The 12,320-nt window shown below is 35.9% G+C and overlaps 1 protein-coding gene across 2 annotated transcripts; it reads right to left on the bottom strand.

Annotated features, from left to right (window-relative positions):
• Positions 1–235: 235 nt before the first annotated feature.
• On the bottom strand, positions 236–6,461 carry LOC104235325 (calmodulin-binding protein 60 A). Of its 2 annotated transcripts, XM_009789059.2 has the most exons (7): positions 5,851–6,461; positions 5,391–5,469; positions 4,674–4,726; positions 4,090–4,577; positions 2,179–2,339; positions 1,326–1,532; positions 236–1,183 (listed from the first exon to the last, which is right to left on the bottom strand). In XM_009789059.2, exons 1-7 carry the CDS (start codon positions 5,949–5,951, stop codon positions 581–583), a joined length of 1,692 nt encoding a protein of 563 aa, XP_009787361.1. In that variant the 5' UTR covers positions 5,952–6,461; the 3' UTR covers positions 236–580. The 2 variants fall into 2 exon arrangements, with proteins under 2 accessions (XP_009787361.1, XP_070027348.1); XM_070171247.1 differs by lacking the exon at positions 5,851–6,461 and having other exon boundaries at positions 4,674–4,766; positions 5,391–5,456.
• Positions 6,462–12,320: the final 5,859 nt, after the last annotated feature.

Genomic DNA, 12,320 nt, shown 5'->3' with positions numbered 1-12,320 from the left:
TCACTAAAAAGGAAAAATAGAGAGAGCCAGAGATCTGTGTGCAAGAAAAAGTTATTTGCCTTCAGGATGGCAAGATCAAGATACTGGATTAGATCAGTCAGTCATACAATATTCTGGTTTAGATGTAGGCTCGTCAGCAAAGAAACATCCAGTCTTTGGCGATACTTTCTTCATTTATCCGTCGTTAGTACTTCACTGTTATAATGCCGACCATTCAAAATTTAACGCAAAAAAATACTGGAAATATGCCCTTGCACAAAATAAATAATGCAGCAAAGGTAGCTGCTGTCACTACACACCGATCTAATATATACATAACTTTTCATCAGATTGGCGCCAAGGACTGGGTACCCATTCACAAGACTCAAAAGTTGTGATTTCCCAACAACAAAAAAAAAAGGGGGATCAAAAAAGGGGGCATGAATTTTGTATATGAGAAGTGGACAGCATGATTGGCGCTAACTGCCCAATTTCACATACGTCCACGAGAAATTTAAGTGACTCTACTACTGCACACAATTTTGCACCGGGCAGCAATTTCCTACAGATTCTTTTGCCTCAGCATAGTGAGAACTTCTGTTCAAGATGTGATGGTTCTTCTGTTTACAATCCTCCTTACTGAAAACCACCTTAGAACACTAAATAGCATCTTCCATCTTCGTTGAGCTTTATCTGGGGTAAGAATTGAACTACGAGCAAGAAAGCTGTTGACAGCACACTGTAGATCAGGTGAAGGTGCAAAGTTTGGACTGGGAAGGGAATAGTCAGTGTCGAAGAAAGGCAGATGATCACCCTCACAAAATGGTGGAGTTAAAGAATCAGTATCAACCATCAAGGAGTCGGCATCTTGACCAGGAAAATTTAACGGTTGGTCAAACCTAACATCCATGTTGTCTATACCATGCAAGACATAATCATCCAAGCTGCTGAAACCAGCAATTGAACAGAAGGATGGCATGATATCAGGTGTTGATGCACTTAAATGCTGATAGTCGGTTCTGCTAACCTTCTGGGAAGTTAAAACATTGTCATTGGCATCTGAACTGCCTACCATGGATGAGTTTGAGGAGAATTGAACAGCGGAAATTTGCATAACCCAATCCATAAGAGAAAACTCATCCTCAAAAGAGACTACTTCTTCCCAGTGTCTGAACGCACAAATCACCAAATTACGAGCATCATCCTGAAAAGAAAAACGAATGGGAGTCATTGCATAATCTATTAGGAGCGATGCCAACTATAAATATATCAAGAATCAAGCCTTGGTACGTGAAGAAACAAAAAGAGCAATAAACCAAATATTCTTATTTATTAAAGGTACATGCCTTTTGAGTTTCGGACAACTTATCAGCAGAAACAAACTGACACTCTGGAAGAAGCCCCATCACTTGTCCAACGATGTTAAAAACCACACCAGTTTTTTGTACAGATCCAGATGAGTAGTACAAGTACACTTTCTTGTCAAGTAAGCATGTTCGAGCATGTTCTACCGTGACTTCCCACATTTTGGTGGACATACCTGTCCCAAGAACCTGCAAGATTTCCCAGGAAAAGGATTTAAAAGATTAGTCAATCTTGTTGAAACCGCAAGAGCACATCGGTATTTTACCAATTTATCAAGTTTCTGAATAGCAATGTCAACAGTGTAACCAGGCTAAATTCTGTTGTCGAACTCCTAAAGGATTACAGAGGATGCTCAAAGAAGATGCTAATCCACTAAGTAAAGCAATTAACTAGAAAACACACTAAGGGAAACAAAGGTAGGAAAAATAATACTCCCTCCGTTCCAGTTTATGTGAACCTATGTCCTTTTTGGTCCGTCCCAAAAAGAATGTCCCCTTTCTAAATTTGGAAACAATTTAGCTTAAATTCCCAATTCTACCCTTAGTGAAAAGCTTTTATAACCACACAAATACTGTGCACCCCCTTTTGAGTTTTTTAGGACCACAAATTCCAAAAGTCTTCATTTTTTTCTTAAACTCTGTGCCCAGTCAAACAGAGTAACAAGCATAACCAAGAAAAACAGAGGTTGCCAAAGAATCACAAACATTAGGAAATATGTCCATCATTATCACCATGCTTGTTACTATTCAACAAGGGAAAGAATAGATGTATCATTTTAAGCAACATGTATACTAAATCCATTTATCTATGTAAGACAGTTGCAGTAGAACTCACATTCCGAAGCCTTGTAGGATCTAGATAGAGGAGAGTCAGAAAATCTTTCACTGTGTTGACTCTTTCCTTGGTCAAACGTCGATGGAAAGCTCCTTCCTTGCCAATCTTTTCCAGTCTCCATACTTCATCTGAAAGAGAAGGAGGATGGTGCTTCTTGTACACTGCAAATAAAGCAGGAAGTTAGATAGCGCCATGTTGCATATTTGACTTGAGAATTATTCGAAGCCTTTCCACCATGATCTCATTCATTGTGTTTTCCGAGTATCGACTCTAATTCGCTCCGAGACGCAAGTTATGCACAGCTCATTACCATGCTAATCCTCAAGAAACCGACAAAAGCATTAAGTTCAGTATAAATGAGTTTTAGTTTGGTTTCATTTCTAAATATGTTGCAGATTCATTATACAGTTTGATTAACAGTTTCAAAAATCCACCTACCTAAAATAATTCCAATATGGTGTTTAAATCATACAAAAGATGAGTTAGAGATTTTGTTCTCCGTTTGAGATGGAAGAGGGGTCAACCCTGTCAGTGTCTACTTCTGTCATATTTCCCTTTTTCGCTCTGCCTAAGGCTTTAGTAGAGAACTTTTATCTGCCTACTCCTTGGTTCTTTCAATAGCAACTTTATATCCTTATACCACAGTAGCCGCTTTCTCTGTCATTAACCGGTGTAGAAATGTCAAATTTCTTACTCTCCAATGGGTGTTGTTTAAGTTTAAGACAAATTTAAAAGGTCACATGAGATCACCTCCTGCCTCAAGGCTTCTGTATTCGCCTTAGTTTTTTCTTTCCAACCACAAACTCTAGGTGAGTTACATGAGGGAAAAGAAACAAAATCTAATACTTGAGCACTCACTAGCCAGCTCGGTATCATTTGTCTCACTGAATGATAAAGAACAGTGGGAAGTGTAGTTAACTGAACAAGCATTTAGACTAAAATGCATAAGATAATTTAAATAGGCCAAAAAAAGATGGTTGATGTCAAACTATTGCAAGAATGAGACATTGATGGTAACATAGCATTTTTCATTTAAGGTATAAAATCCCAAGATGAAGCATAAAAATAAACATATCCCGGACAGACAGCAAAACAACATTTTCATTACCTTACCTTGTAAATTAAATAGTTTCCTAAAAGAACTTACTACTTTTTCACTCATATAAACGTAGTGCTTTATTCCTGTGTGTCAATATCTCTGCATTATCTGCGCTGGAAGTATGGTTCTTTGTATTAAGTCAGAAACGTAACACGATATCATCTACTCCCCATCCCAATTTATATTGCCCCATTTTCTCTTTGAAGCATCCCAAGATGTTAAACACTCTTTCTACAAATATTCTCTAACACACTCTTCCCTTCAAGAACTCAAAACAATTTAATTTTAAAACGATGATGGGAAGTTTCACCTATTACACTGCACATTTTTGCTTCTAATCAGACTATTGCAAAACAATTTTTTTTTGCTTCAAATAAGACTTTCAAGCATGTTTTTTGCCAATATCATATCCCCAATTCCTATTGCCTGTCACTTAAAATCAAAAGTCCAGCATATTGCTCAGTACACAACACAAGATTTCAAATTATCAATGAGCAATTTGTTCCACACCAGTAGACTTGATTATTTGCTTTGAGTTAATAATGATAATTATAATCTTTATTGATAAAACCTAAAGACAGTACTACAGAGATTATCCACAATAGAGATTAAAGTCAAACTTGATACACCCTAGGAAGCCTTCAATAGAAAGCAGATTGCTGATGTGAAAAGGACACTATCTAACACCTTTCAAGTCAAGCACTAGTCTATAATGGAATTTAGTGTTAGAGTTCACAACTTTTGAAAAGAAAAATCTGTCATTTAATACATCTAACAGCATCGCAGAAAGAAAATAGATATCAGGAACTCACACTCGCCACGGTGATCTCTGACGATGAAGGATTCCGTCTTTGCCTCTTGCACACTGATTCCTTCAAAGCTATCAGCAAGCCTCGCCCCTAGCCTGAATTTACGGCTTCTTGTCCAGCTTGAGTTATCAGTAAATGAAATATCACTCACCCAACCAATGCCCTCTTTGAGATACAAAAATGCGTCCCCAGTAAGGAGAGGTTTCTTTCCTTCCCTTTCTCTCACAATGTTATTCTTGAATTCTTCTGCAGTCCAATTGTCCCCATCGTCCCCATCAAAATCTCCCTCGAGTACTACTATTTCGACTTTTGCACAGGATTCAGGACCACTAGAGACAACTTGCCCAGTATGAGCATCGACCAGGGCTACTTTCAAACTAGATTCCTCTCCTTCTATGCGAGTTCCAGTAAATACCGGGGGAGAGATGACATCTAAAAACTTCAGCTTCAGGCTTCTAAGTTCACAAGCATATACATCTTTCCCACAATTCCTAAAGTGCAAATACGGAAACAAAAATTGAAAGCTTAAGTCATTATGAAAGCATGAAACGCATGTAGTGCTTGATTGATGGAGCCCAATTGCGTACCGTTTAATGGTAGTCATGTATTTCCTGAGAGCCAACTCAACTTCCTCTTTTACCTGTAAGCTCAAGATAAAATGTATTCATCTCCCGATGAGCCTAGTTAAGACAGTTAAAGAAAACCACAAAATGACAATATTGATCATAAAATAAAACATTAATTAATAGTTCTTGCTTCATCCCAATTAGATGTCCCTGCTTGATTGTGCAAGGGTATGAAAATAGGCTATAATCTCTGATTTTTCAACTTTAATTCTTAAAAAAGAATTAAACATGTGCACCACATAACTGCCTAAAGTCGATGAGCTTTGACAATTAATAGTGACAAGAAATTAGAACGAGGATAAAAGCTAGCTACGACAACCAGGGATTACTATCTGCTGAATTCCTGCTAATGAACTAAGCATTTTTCATCACAAAATATTTATGATATGCAAGACTAAGAAAAGTGGAAAGTACATGCTACCAATTTTATTTAAAAAGGTAAGAAATTGTGCCATTCTACTAAAGTAAATGACCAGGTCATCAGATCCCAAACTTTAAAAAAGTGTACTTTCATTGTTCGTTTCAAAACTCAAACACAAAAAAAAAAAAAAAAAACTTTATCGTCGGACACAGGCACACTTGCAAACTTGAAATAGGTGACAATTCTTAAATCTCACAATAGAAGCTCATACAAAAAGCAAAACCAACTTAAGGGAAATGAACAATATATAGTCTTACCACTCGACGAATCAGTGGCTCCAAAACAGGCTCCATAAAATGTTGCACTCTACGCATATTTACTACTTCCGTAATCACACTACACATGAAATAATAAAAGTACAATCAGTAAGAAAGAAATTGCAGCAGGAGTAGAATAGCTTTCTCATTATGACACTTATTCCTATTCGGTGGCCTTTACTTATCAATGCATATATAGAAGAATATCATAAAGTAGAAAAAAAACGCATTTATTGACCATTAGAATTTTAAGCAAAATCTATCTAGTTTACTAAACAACACCATTGACGTACTCAACACAAAAAGAGAAAAGCAAACCTACACCCACTTTTTCTTCTTGATGACTCACATCTCTAGGAACGATATTCTTCACCACCAAGGACTAAAATCTCACTGAGGGGAGAAAATGAAAAGTAATAAAATGAAACCCAGAAAATTGATCGATAATAATATTATTAACCTTCTCAGAGAAGGAACTCTGCGACGGCGCTTATCCTCGGAAGAACTACCGCCATCGTGTCGAGGTTTTGGATCCTCTTGCGGTTGCCGCTTCATCGACATTATCGAAGTCTATAAAAGGGAAAGAAAGCAGCAATTCCACGCTTAATAAAACTCTAAAATCTGAAGCTACGTGGCGGCGGCACCGAAGGGGAAGATGATAACCATGGAGTACTGGTATTTGTATTGGTGGTTGAGGAGACAAAAAGACCAACATGCGTTAGCCGATGAAGAATAAGAATACTACTAATACTCTAAATTCTTTTTAGACCTACTTCAGGAGAACCCCTCTCTCTCTATATATATATATATGTGTGTAGAGAGAGTTTATGATAAGTATGGTATGGCATATATAACGATAATACTAGTGACAAAGAGGAATGAGTATAGTCCAAAAAAAACTGTGATCCTACTTGGGGTTTATCTATATGCCAAAATATTGGCAGGGCGTGGCAGATGTGTGGATACACAGTGATTCTGCTACAGTTTTATATGTTGTTTCTTTCTGGGATTGAGGTGAAAAGGATTAATAACTGCGTGAGTAGAAGAAAGGAGGCGGTGAAACTGAAGCAAAGGATCAAAATATTGGCCTCCGGCACCGAGGAGAGGTGCTTTTGGTTTTGGGGGCGGGTTTGTTTTGGAGAGAGACAGAGTGGGGCCACTTGAAAACGCGTGGGCCCACAGTTCGTACTTGGAAGCCTGTGTTATTTACGTTATACTCCTATATATAAGAGGACTTTTGGCGCTATTACTCCGTGCCGCCGGAAACTATTTTAGAAAAAATATAATATAAAATTTATATAATTTTTATATATAACATATAAAATATATTTATATATATCAAAAAAAAATATTTTTTAACGATTAATTACATAATATTATTTTTTTATTATTATTTTATATAATGTGTCAATATCCATAAAATAGGTGCTACGCTTGCACTACTAGGATAGTAGTATTCCACCTCAATATTTTAGGTATGACTCGATAATATTAATACCGCTTTGGATTCGCTTTAGGAAATTCTTATTGAAAGATAAATTGCTATTTACCAAAGATAATTTAATCATATATCTCAAACTCAAGACTTCTTAATGGGAAATTCTACTTTGAAACTTAAATTGCTATTTACTAAAGATAATTTCATCTATATAGTTCAAACTCAAAATCTCTAATTAAAAATAAATAAATATATGCTACCTTTCTGAAATCTTTAATGATATAATTTTTAATATACGTTATACCCGTGTTCATGCGAAGTCCGTACTAAATATTCGTTCGTTGTAAATTTGGAGTTGCTTTTATTTTTTTTCTTGTTAAGTAGTACAACTAGCGACAAATTAGAGTAGTTAGACACCACTTCAATTCATAATATTGGATTAAGTTCAAGTAAGTTTGGTATACATTGTTTTCAAGTGTAGAGAAAGACTTATTTCTCGTATACTTTTACATTGTTAATTGGGGGATGTATTTTTGTATACTCTATGTCGTTAATCAAGTGGGTGGAGTATTTTTTTTTTATTTCCTAATTGTAAAGTTCGAATAGTACATAAAAAGTCTGCAAGATACATTCCGTCTTGGAACATCTTTCTGACGTGCAAATTAAGGAAGAAAATATAGACAACAGAACCTACTTCAGTAATCTCCCTAATTTTATATTCCAAGTCGCAAAGGACCGTTTTTTTAAAAACATGTTTTTAAGAAATTTAATTTACTTATTTTTAATTCGAAAATATGCTTGTTAACTGTTATACTTATTTCTTTATGGTGGACTATGCAAGTACATACTGCACATGCAGTAATATGTATGATATCGTCAAATGTGGAAGAAGTGAAATTTATGAAAATATTGATCATAGTACCTTGTCACCTAAAGCAATTACTATAAAAGTTTCTCATACTCATATTTAGATTGGCTTTTGTATCTAAATATCATAAGGACAAAAGATCAAATTTTGCATGTAATAAACAGTTATCATTGCAAGGAGCTAAAATCTTTGCAACAAATTAAAGCTTTGTGTAGTACATCATTTCGTGTTTTTCTAAATTTAAAGACTGTTTTTAAGGTGACTATTAAATTCATTAGGTGTATAAGTTACCAAATGCCAATATTTTTTTTCGGATGAAATGAAAAAAATATGTCGAGGAAACCTAGGAAATTTAGTTGTTATTTATTCTTCAGTGTAGTAATTATTCTGTAGCGTAGATATAAGTTTGAAGCATTCGGTCTGTATTGTTGAGTCAGACGAGAATCTTCAGATATTTGAAGAAGATTTTTTCAAAAAACTATTCTTTAGCAAAAACAAATAGTTTTTTACCAAAAAATAAAAAAAAAGAAATCTTTCCCGATATTTTTTAAAAATATTTTAAAACAAACACCACAAGAAGAAATGAAAGCTTGTGCAATAATTTAGGGCCCGTTCGGCCATAAAAAAGAGTTTTTTTTTTTTTGAATTTTTTTTCGAAATAAGTATTGGGCCATGAGATTTTCAAATTTTCACTTGAAGTTGAATTTTAGAATTTTTCAAAATTTGAAAAACTCCAAAAAACTGTTTTTCGAAATTTTCACTTTAAAGCACTCACAAAAATTAAAAACCAGCTCCAAATTGTATTCATATCCAAACACAACTCTAATTTTTAAATATCATTTTCCACTTGAAATTCTTTTTCACTTTTTTTCGTAATTTTACAATTCTTATGTCCAAACTAGGGCTGTGCATAATTTGGTAAATAGCGAATTATCGTACCAAAATAGAAAATTATGGTATTTTGGTATTCGGTATGGTATTTGGTTTAAGTTTTTTAAGAGAATGATATTAGGTATGGTATTTGGTATTTTAAAATGAAATATCGAAATAATGATACCGTACCGAAATATATATCATATTACACAAAACACATACTATCAATTATAACATAAGTATAAAAAATCTAAAATTTTACTTTCCTTTATTTTCTAAGTTCATCAATTAACTCTAAACAAGTAACAAGACATTTCAAATGATCAAATTTATTCCTTTATGTACAATTTTCTCAATGGGTTGATATTTGCCGGTTTTGGACAAAACTTTTGTTTTAGTTTGTACTTTTGAGTAATTTAATTAAGAATATTACAGTCAATGGCTCTATCCACTAGTTAATATTCAAACAGAATAAACCAAAATTATCGAATCGAATAAACCGAAAACGAAAGGAGAAAAACCAAATCATACCGAATTTAATTAGATACGGTATTGGTATAGGATTTTAAGAAACCGAATATCGAAAATACCGAACTGAAATATCTAAATATCATACCCTACCGACCGACATACACCCTTTTCCAAACGCCCACTTAAAAATTTCCATTATCAAATGTCCCTAGGAATAGTTCAAGGGTCGCTAAACTTGCAATCCTGATGGCGTTACATTTCGACCAATTCGATTCATTGTCTTTTCAGGTGTTTTCCGTTCAAAATTTGTGTCGCTTTTTAACCTCGTATTCCCCAACCCCGTTTATCCAATGGAAACAGTTCGAAATTGTTAAATTGCAAAGTATTTTGCTATACGAGTAAGTATTATTTTGCTTTCGTTTTGGGTTAATAGTTGCTTATTGCTTATTGGAAGTAATTCTTATGGCGGCCCTACTGACATGATGTTCTTCTTTCGTTTGCCTAACGACATTGGATTCTTCTCCTAACGAATTGTGTATACGATGGAAATCGGGGCTACTCGATTTCATTCTTTGGTCAAGATAGAAAGGTCACGTTGAAGAGCTGCGATGCCGAGGTCAACTTCGATTGCGGACCGGGGAGAGGCTGACTTCGAGTGACATCGGCGAAGCTCGATAACGGAAAAGGCGATATATCTGCAGTTGATTGAGAATCGTGGCGTGAATCTCGGAACGGATTGATCTTCGATGGTTAACCAGTTGTCAGATGTGATTTCATACTATAATTAGAAGTGTATATTATTTAGGACTCCTCTATTATATAAAGAGGGATCTCATTCATTTGTAACCATCATTGTTCACTGATAAGAAAATATACGTTCATTCCTTTCTTGCTATTTCGCTTACTGTTCATCAGAGTTGCTTTATCGTTTGCTATTCCTATTATCACACCTTGAGATACCATAGGTCGAGGTCGAGATTTGACTTGCATACTGGTTTGATTTATTTTATTCTCTAATTTATCTATTTAATTCTTTGTTTATCAATTGGTATTGGATTGAATCACATATCCTTAAGACCACAGTATAAGTTTAATTGTTACTCGAATTTTAGGGTAAACATTTTGGCGCCTACCGTGGGGCTAAGGATAATAGTGATTGTTCAGTGCTGATTCTGATAACACATATTATTTCACACTTGTTCTTGTCAAGTATTTTTGCTCTCGGGTTGTCAAAATCACAAAATGCACCCACACATGGTAATGATGGTCTCGGGTTTCACGTGGAAAACAACAATGTAATTGCTCAAGGAGTCGTACCGAGCCAACACCAGAAGATCGAATGGTAACGAATCGGGGACTAATCCTACAATAATGAAAATTTCTCGAGGAGCTCACCGAAAGAATTGAGTCATGAGAGAAGAAAATCAAAGATAATGATAAAAAAGTGAAAACATACAATTCTCGAGTTGATCAAATACCGGGGACACCCACAATCCTAAAGGGTTTGGAATTGAAAAAGTTCGTGCAGAAGCCTTTTCCTCAAAGTGCAGCTCCGAAGCCGATTCCTAAGAAGTTCCATATGCCGGACATACCTAAGTAAAACGCGACCACCGATCCTAACGAACACATCACTTCGTACACGTGCGGAATAAAGGGAAATGACTTAGAAGATGATGAAATCAAATTTGTGCTGTTGAAAAAGTTCGAAGAAACCCTTTCGAAGGGAGCAATGATTTGGTATCACAACCTGCCACCAAATTCCATCGACTCATTTGCCATGTTATATGATTGTTTTGTAAAGGCACACGTCGAGGCCATAAAGGTCGCAACAAGAAAATCAGACCTTTTCAAGATAAGACAAAGGGATGACGAAATGTTGAGGGAGTTCGTATCCCGATTTCAAATAGAACGCATGGAGTTGCCACTGGTTACAGATGATTGGGCCGTTCAAGCTTTCACTTAAGGGTTGAACGAACGGAGTTCGATAGCGTCACATCAGTTGAAAAAAAATTTGATTGAGTATCCAGCTGTGACTTGGGCAGATGTGCACAATCGATATCAATCGAAGATTGGGGTCGAGGACGACCAATTAGGAGCCCCTTCCGGTTCAGTACATCCAAATAGGTTGGCAGTTAAAACCCAAAGGGAAGTCGACAGGGAGCCAAGGTCGAACAGAGAACGATATCAACCATATACCGCAGATCGAAGGAACAATGGTTCAGGACGCAATTTCGCCCGGAATAATCGAAGAAGTGATCGAGGACAGAATTCTCAGGGACTTATGAGCAAAAATGGTTTTGATAAGCATGTCAATCCCACATAGGCACCTGGTTATTAGAATATAACTTTAGTATCGACGCGTCAGGCATTGTATCGGTAATCAAAAAGATCAAAGATACTAGGTGGCCCAGCCCATACATACCGATCCTTCCCAAAGAAACCCAAATTTGATGTGCAAGTATCATGGCACGCATGGTCACAACACCGGGGATTGCATGCAATTGAGGGAGGAGGTAGCCCGTCTATTCAATGAGGGCCACCTTCGAGAGTTCCTCAGCGATCGAGCCAAAAATTATTTCAGAGAAAGGGACGCCAACAAGAAAAATAACAAGATGAACCCCAACATGTCATTCATATGATCGTCGGTGGGGTCGACATTCCACAGGGACCCACCCATATTCAAACGCACTAAGGTATCAATCACTAGGAAAAACAAACCCGAGATTATGTGCCCGAAGGCTCCTTATCATCAAGGACGAAGAAGCAGAAGGCATTTATCATCCCTACAACGACACTCTGGTAATTTCTATCTTATTAAATAAAGTTCAAGTTAAGCGTGTTTTAGTGGATCCAGGTAGCTCAGCGAATATCATCCGATCGAGGGTCGCGGAGCAGCTCGACTTACAAGATTAAATCGTGCCCGTAGCTCGGGTCTTAAATGTGAGCACGTGATTTTTGCCCTATATGAATTACTCCTACAAATTCAAAATAAAATAATTTTTTCCATTGTTTGCAATTTTGTGGATTTTTGTGGCATTTTCTGTTAATTATTTGCATTTGTCTGCGCATGTTTATTCGATTTAATTAATGAAAATATAAAAATATGTTGCATTTGCATTTAGGATTTAGCTTTGCACTCTTGAATTAAGTAGTAAGTTAGTTATTTTATAAGAACTGGAAAATCACCAAATAGTTATTTTTGCACTTTTAATTTTTGAACTTTGGTAGTTTTTCCTTTAATTTGGTTTTAATTAATTGTGGTAATTATTAGAGTTAATTA

Source organism: Nicotiana sylvestris, chromosome 3 (genome assembly GCF_000393655.2).
Source record: "Nicotiana sylvestris chromosome 3, ASM39365v2, whole genome shotgun sequence".
NCBI lineage: Eukaryota > Viridiplantae > Streptophyta > Magnoliopsida > Solanales > Solanaceae > Nicotiana > Nicotiana sylvestris.
The sequence above is the reverse complement of the archived record's forward strand: the minus strand, read 5'-3'. Positions and strand labels throughout refer to the sequence as shown.